Here is a 7,209-nt window from a genome sequence, read left to right on the forward strand (position 1 = left end):
GTCACATCTACATCATTCTAACATGATATTTGACAACCAAGTTTAGCACAGCACAAGCTTCTACTCCCTCTGTTTCTAAATATAACTCTTTTTAGATATTCTAATATGGACTACATACGGAGCAAAATGAGTGAATCTACACTCTAAACTATGTCTATATACATCCGTATGTAGTTCATATTGAAATATCTACAAAGACTTACATTTAGGAACGGAGGGAGTACATGTTAGAACACTTGACACAGAGTAAGACAATGTGGATGCAACGTACAATTTCAGTTTAGCTACATTCTAAATTTCTAATGCATATAGTTCTAATTGTTCTATCTTGGTGTCATGAATTAACTTTCACTCCCTCTGATAGTTTCTGTGAGGCACCTTGATTTCTTTACCTTTAGTTTCACATAACTAAGATGTGTGTTGTGCGTGTTAGCTCCAGGAAGGTCTCAAACATGGTCAATATAGTTGCTTTTCTCTAAGAAGGCGCTTCTGTTGAATACATAGTCTGGTGTATTCCACTATTTCTGACTGTTATGAAAATTTGGAGCACGTACGTGTATTTTTTTCATATTGTTTTGTCTGCCCTCTCTGTTATGAACTCAGATACCTAAGTCTATACGTCCTATTCAGTGTATGTTTTACGGGCTATATGGCGAGCTTTAAAACCAAACAATCTGATTTCTTTTGGTTGAAACTGGTACCTTCTGCCTTTTGACGAATGGAACTTTATTTCCTCTCCTCTTGCCAAAAATCTAAGCATCCATTCTGCTATACTGAACATTCAATGATTGAGGCAACTTAAATGACTTGGCTTAGCTACTTTACGCACTGAGCGAGTCTGTCTGTCTGGTACACAAATTCTTCCTCGCATCTTTTGTCCCCTGTGATGTCTGGTCTTTTCTGTATTTGTGAAACCTGGAACTAAAATCATGATGAAGATCCATGGTGTGCCTATGTTGTTTGTGTTTACTCTATTTAAACCATTCTATAAGTTGCTTAATCAATTCCAAATACAGTATCTTGCATCTTCATTAACCCATCTCAAAGTCATAATTTTGCTGTTAGTCTGTTTTTTCTTCTGAATTTTCTTGTCATGACCATCGCACTATTAGTTTCAGTTTCTCGGTCTACATGATTCTGAAGATCCTTTTGATTTTCCTTTGCAGCCATTCGACTGGATCAAGAAGACCTTCTTTGAGAAGCCCGAGCCAGAGGCATGAGTGTCATACATTGCAACTTTTGATGCCTACATTTTCAGGACGATTCTCTGAGTTTGGATGACCCAGCCAATAATATACAAGACCCTCGTGTTCCCTTGTTTGATTTCCCATCCAGATGTAGGTTTCCTCTTGCGTTGCATGTAACCCTCACCATGGGAGGGGAATGATCATGTAAATTTTATTTGCCGTCACAGAGAAAAGAAACTGTGCTCGTGTTTATTTCTCCTCTCTTGCTACGGTCACCAAAGAGTGAGCTTTGTCTCAGAGCAGGAAACTCACGCTCTTGCATGGTGTTTTGTGTTCAGCCCGGTGTCATTTCTTGAACTAACTCACCGCGAACGTGAAGCGTATGGCAGTACCTCCACCTTGGCCCTTCCAAGATTCTAAGAAACTCGAGATTGAAATCACATGTAGAACTTGACACAACTATAACTACGTGCTCTCCTCTAAAAAGGGAAAAAGTTGAGAACGATGTGTACCAAATGTTAGCACATTTCTCTAGTGGTAGCCTGCACTCTTCAGCCAGAAACAGCAGCACTTTTGTAGTCTCAGTTACTCCTACAAAGGCGCACACGGGTAACGCACCGACTCGAGCCATATTTGGTGTGTAGAGTCATGTTCCCAAAAAAAAAACTCCCGCCGCGCCTACTTCAAAAAAAAAAAACTTCAACAAGTTTGTATATATCCATCTCAAGGAAAATCTACCTGCCCGATGTGCCGAACTGCCGATCGATGCTGGCCGTCCACACCCCATTGCTAGCTCCACACACAAAGGCGCCCGGTGCCGCCTCTCTCACGCGCGCCACACATGCATGCAATGCACGGCACGCTCTCGGTCTTTCTCGTCGGATGAGGATGAGCATGAGCATGACAGCGTCCGGAAAAGCGCTGGCTTTCCCCGTCAGCGCGCGCGCGAGCACGGACACGGCCACAAACACACACCAGAAGCAAAAGGCGGGAGGCTTGGAAGCGTTCCAACCCCCACACGAGGAGGCCGCCACGTACCTCGCCCTCCCCCTTCCTCTCTCTCTCTCTCTCTCTCTCTCTCTCTCTCTCTCACTCCACTGCTCTCTCCCTCCTCCTCTCCCTCCCAACCCCCGGTCAAATCCATCCGCCCTTGCCACTCAACCCACGCTCGCCTTTTCCGCTCAGACGCCACCCTCCTCTCTTCCCCGAGATCATCGATCCGTCCATCGACCCTCCACGCCCTGCTCGTGTTCCATCGTCGTGCGGCATCTGGCCAGAGAGGGATCGGGTCGCCGATCAAGCGAGGTGTCATGGGAGGGAGATCGTCGCCGGCGGGGTGGCGGCGATGGGTGCGGACGCGGCTTCTTCTTCTTCTTCTCGTGGTGCTGGCGCTGGCGGCGACGGCGGCGGTGGAGGGGAGGTTCGTGGTGGAGAAGAACAGCCTGCGGGTGACGTCGCCGGCGGCGCTGCGGGGCGTGTACGAGTGCGCCATCGGCAACTTCGGGATGCCGCAGTACGGGGGCACCATGCACGGCGTCGTCGTCTACCCCAAGGCCAACACCAAGGCCTGCAAGCCCTTCGCCGACTTCGGCCTCTCCTTCAACCCCAAGGCCGGCGGCCTCCCCGTCTTCCTCCTCGTCGACCGCGGAGGTTTCTTTTCTTCTCCTTCTTCATCCCACTTTGCACTTTGGTCAGACCGATCCTGTGATTTAACCGGCGGTGCGCGTGCGTTTCCCTTTAATTAATCTGTCCTACTAGCAATTACGGCCGACTGCATGCACGAATGGTTCAATACACCTGCTTCCTCATTCTCCCTAGCTACGAGTAGATGTTAATTAAGAGTCCACACGTTTTAAAATGGGAACCCGGCAATAGGATTTGGACCTTGGAGAATATGGTTATCTATGGCTTCTGTTCATAGTATGTATGTGAAAATAATGGATTCAGTCTTGGTCATGTTCTTGGAGTGAATTAATTTCGTCAGCGAGAGACGCGGCGCGGCACGGCACGACGAAGCTATGTAATGCCATGTTAAGGAAATGGGTTTCGGATGGTTAGTTGGGACCCCTCTTTTCCTTCCGTTGGACATTTTGGTGTATGTAGTTTGGTCCTACTTTCCTGATGAAATAGCACATGTTTTGCTCATGTTCTTTGAGTGGAGAGGTTCTTGGCACAGGTACCTGCATAGTTGCATAACTGTGTTCAGTTAGCTACTTGTCCCATCTTGCATTATATAAAAATCAGGTACTTAGCACATCTTTGTCGTGTGTTGGAATGGGGATCTTACCACTGTCAAGGGACAGAACTAATTTGGCCGTCCACCTCGAACTGTTTCCTGCAATGTCTGGTGTCATATACCTCTCTTCAGAAAATGCTTTTCCCTATCTTGCAATAGATAAGAAATTCACTTTGAGTTGTGTAGCGAAATAGAATCAACAAGGGTAATGTCCAAAAGAAGGAAATCTCTACTACCACAACGCCATCATCATAAAACGAGTTTGATTAGGTGTGCCGTAATACCAGTCAGCCATAGTTGTTGAACAAAGCAGATAAATGCCATGATAGTAATATCATCTTAAATCCATCATCTTCCTATCTTATATTCTTATTTTGAGTACCTCTTAACTGTGTTAACCTCACTGGCTAGCACTGTTTTCAGTCATCACCAAGAAGAGTTCTTAAATTCTTTGCAACGTGCAGACTGCTACTTCACAACCAAGGGATGGAACGCGCAGACGGCCGGAGCCGCCGCGGTGCTCGTCGCCGACGACAGAGCAGAGCCCCTCATCACAATGGACACCCCAGAGTCCAGCGGCAAGGAGCACCTCGAGAACATCACCGTCCCCTCCGCCCTAGTCTCCAAACGCTTCGGCGACGACCTCAAGGGCGCCCTCGAGAACGGCGACATGGTGAACGTGCTCCTGGACTGGCGAGAGTCCCTCCCTCACCCGGACGAGCGCGTCGAGTACGAGTTCTGGACCAACAGCAACGACGAGTGCGGCGCCAAGTGCGACATGCAGATGAGCTTCGTCCGGGACTTCCGCGGGGTGGCGCAGGTGCTGGAGCAGCGCGGCTACACCCAGTTCGCGCCGCACTACATCACCTGGTACTGCCCGGAGGCCTTCGTCCTGAGCGCGCAGTGCCGGTCGCAGTGCATCAACCACGGCCGCTACTGCGCCCCCGACCCCGAGCAGGACTTCACCACCGGGTACGACGGCAAGGACGTCGTGGTGCAGAACTTGATCCAGATTTGCCTCTTCAAGGTCGCCAACGAGAGCCGCAAGCCGTGGCTGTGGTGGGACTATGTGCACGACTTCGCCATCCGGTGCCCCATGAAGGAGAAGAAGTACACCACCGATTGTGCTCATGGTGTCATCAAGTCGCTTGGTGCGTGTGGTTGACTCTGTTCGTTATGATATATACTCTCTATTGTTTGTTTGTGGTGATGATTGGCCATTTGTTTATGTTTGCGGTTTTTGTTTTACAGGGATGGACATTGACAAGATTACCCAATGCGTCGGAGACCCCGACGCCGACGAAGACAATCCGGTGCTCAAAGCAGAGCAAGATGCTCAAGTGAGTCTCTTGATGATAAACTCGTATATAAGCCATAGCAGATTCGTTGGTTGATGGCAGACTGATGTTTATGCCTTTGATCCTTCAGATTGGCCATGGTGCTCGAGGGGATGTTACCATACTGCCGACTTTCGTCGTCAATAACAGACAGTACAGAGGTGCGTCCACTCTCCCACTCTTCATTTCTTTTCAGCTCAATGTTCCCTTGTTTATATATGTTTTACTCTTCTTTTTGAACGTGTGTTTATTTTAATTTCTGTTTAGGGAAACTGGATAAAAGGGCGGTGCTACGAGCGATATGCTCGGGATTTGAGGAGACGACCGAACCCGACATCTGTTTGACTCAAGGTTTGTGGTTTGCACCTTTTTTGTTGTTTGTTGAATAAACCTGCCTGGATTTCATTCTTCATGGTTTATAATTTTTGGGCTTCATATCTTCTTGCATAGACATACAAACAAACCAGTGCTTGGAAAACAATGGAGGTTGCTGGCTGGACAAAAACACTAATTTCACGGCGTGCAAGGTAGTGAACTTCACTTGAAAAGTGCTGCTCACATTGTTACCTCATCCTTGTTCTAATTCCATGGGTAACTTCTCCTAGGATACCTTCCGTGGGCGGGTTTGCGAGTGCCCGGTTGTCAATGGCGTCAAGTTCGTTGGCGACGGGTACACCCATTGTGAAGGTAAACTTGTTTCTCCACTGAATCAAAATGATCTTCATACAAGCTACCCTTTTTATGCGTTCATGGGTTTGGCAGCTTCTGGTGTCGGTCGATGCCAAATCAACAACGGAGGCTGCTGGAAGGAGACCAGGAACGGCAAGTCTGTCTCTGCCTGCTCGGTATAAGATCATCTCTTTCAGATTGCAGTTTTCTTTCTCATGGCTTCTGTGTGCAGTACAAAACTGAATTTTGGAAATCTGCAGAATGAGCAAGCTAAGGGCTGCAAATGTCCGCAAGGATTCAAGGGCGACGGCATACACGGTTGCGAAGGTAGGTATCGCCATTAGAAACAACATTGTTACACAACCATGTTTGCATATTCTTAAGTAAATTTTCATATTTAATACGTACCTCTCTGCTTGGCGCTTGCAGATGTTGATGAATGCAAAGAGAGGCTCTTCTGCCAGTGCAAGGACTGCAGCTGCGAGAACACATGGGGAAGCTACGAGTGTGGCTGCGGTGGTAGCAACATGCTATACATGAGAGAGCATGACACTTGCATCAGTGAGTTGCCTAGCCTGAATTTCCTTTGGGACCTCACTATATATATGGTCCAGGTCTCACCATGTTCCTAATTTATCTTTCAAAGGTGTTAATGTGGAATGTGCTAGTAGCACCTTCAAACGGTCCTTCCTTTGTCTATAATAACAATGCGCTAATTTGACGCTTTTTCCGGTACCGGTGCAGGCAAGGTCGCGACTTCGTCGCTGGGATGGGGTTTCATGTGGGTCATCTTCTTCGGCCTCGGTTTCGCGGGAGTTGGAGCATACGCCGTCTACAAATATCGGCTACGGGTAAAATGCTCAAACATGATCGCTCCTAGTACTCTGTTCTGCAAAAGACTTTGCACTGATTTATGTGAGGCTCATGTACATTTTTGCTGTTACCAAATAATGCCATGGCAGAGCTACATGGATTCAGAGATCCGCGCGATCATGGCGCAGTACATGCCGCTGGAGAACCAGGAGACGTCGAGCCACCAACGGCATGTGGAGCACGCCGACATCTGAAACGCCGAGGTTTCACATACGGATCGAGCATAAGAGCTAGTTTCTCTCGTCGGAGTGGTCGGGTTCAGAGCTGGAGTTTTGAATTCAGAAGATTGGTTGGTTAGCTTATGGTTCTGAAAGACAAACACTTTTTTCCTTTTTTCTGAAACTTTGAGGACAGGTTTAGGATGGATCTCACCGGAGTTTAGCCCTCATTTAGTCATAATTTCGATGCTCGTGGTCTTTGTTCAGCTTGATAACATTGTGTAAATACTGTTGTTCGTTCCGACTGAACCGTCTTTGCTGCCCTTAATAAAGAGACCAGAGGAGCATTTAGCCTACTTCCCCAGAGAACGAAATGAAGATGTGCTTCCGCAGGTATCACAGTTGTGAGCTCCTTCTCGTTTTCTACTCTTGTAATTAGATAGTACTGCCTTTTTACAGTGGCAAACAAATGAATTTCTGGAGGTTAGGAGGGTCTCAGAGACTTCAAACATACACCTTGGGCCGTTACTGATAAACCATAATTTGAAGATACCCCCTCTGATCCCAAATACAAAAGTCTTTATAGATATTTCGCTATGGCCTGCATACGGAGCAAAATGAGTGAATCTACACTCTAAAATGCATCTGTATACATCACTATGTGATTCATAGTGAAATCTTTACAAAGGAACGGAGGGAGTACTATTTGTGACGAATCAAATGGTACTATTTCTACCCTGGCAAAACTA

The 7,209-nt window shown here is 47.2% G+C and overlaps 1 protein-coding gene across 2 annotated transcripts; it reads left to right on the top strand.

Annotated features, from left to right (window-relative positions):
- The first annotated feature begins 2,182 nt into the window (after window positions 1-2,182).
- LOC125535646 (vacuolar-sorting receptor 1) lies at window positions 2,183-6,816 on the top strand. Of its 2 annotated transcripts, XM_048698717.2 has the most exons (12): window positions 2,183-2,837; window positions 3,888-4,574; window positions 4,675-4,763; window positions 4,852-4,921; window positions 5,028-5,111; window positions 5,211-5,287; window positions 5,366-5,447; window positions 5,523-5,605; window positions 5,690-5,756; window positions 5,859-5,990; window positions 6,174-6,280; window positions 6,392-6,816. In XM_048698717.2, exons 1-12 carry the CDS (start codon window positions 2,498-2,500, stop codon window positions 6,494-6,496), a joined length of 1,923 nt encoding a protein of 640 aa, XP_048554674.1. In that variant the 5' UTR covers window positions 2,183-2,497; the 3' UTR covers window positions 6,497-6,816. The 2 variants fall into 2 exon arrangements, with proteins under 2 accessions (XP_048554674.1, XP_087399257.1); XM_087543131.1 differs by having other exon boundaries at window positions 2,216-2,837; window positions 5,366-5,605.
- The last annotated feature ends 393 nt before the right edge of the window (window positions 6,817-7,209 follow it).

This window comes from Triticum urartu, chromosome 2A (genome assembly GCF_056163025.1).
Source record: "Triticum urartu cultivar PI428250 chromosome 2A, HENAU_Tu73, whole genome shotgun sequence".
NCBI lineage: Eukaryota > Viridiplantae > Streptophyta > Magnoliopsida > Poales > Poaceae > Triticum > Triticum urartu.

What these genes read in the sequence shown, in the direction of transcription:
- LOC125535646 (XM_087543131.1), top strand. Translation starts at nt 2,498, where the DNA reads ATGGGAGGGAGATCGTCGCCGGCGGGGTGGCGGCGATGGGTGCGGACG. An exon ending in TGGTGTCATCAAGTCGCTTG is followed by an intron (nt 4,575 to 4,674) that starts GTGCGTGTGGTT and finishes TTTGTTTTACAG; the next exon opens with GGATGGACATTGACAAGATT. An exon ending in CAATAACAGACAGTACAGAG is followed by an intron (nt 4,922 to 5,027) that starts GTGCGTCCACTC and finishes ATTTCTGTTTAG; the next exon opens with GGAAACTGGATAAAAGGGCG.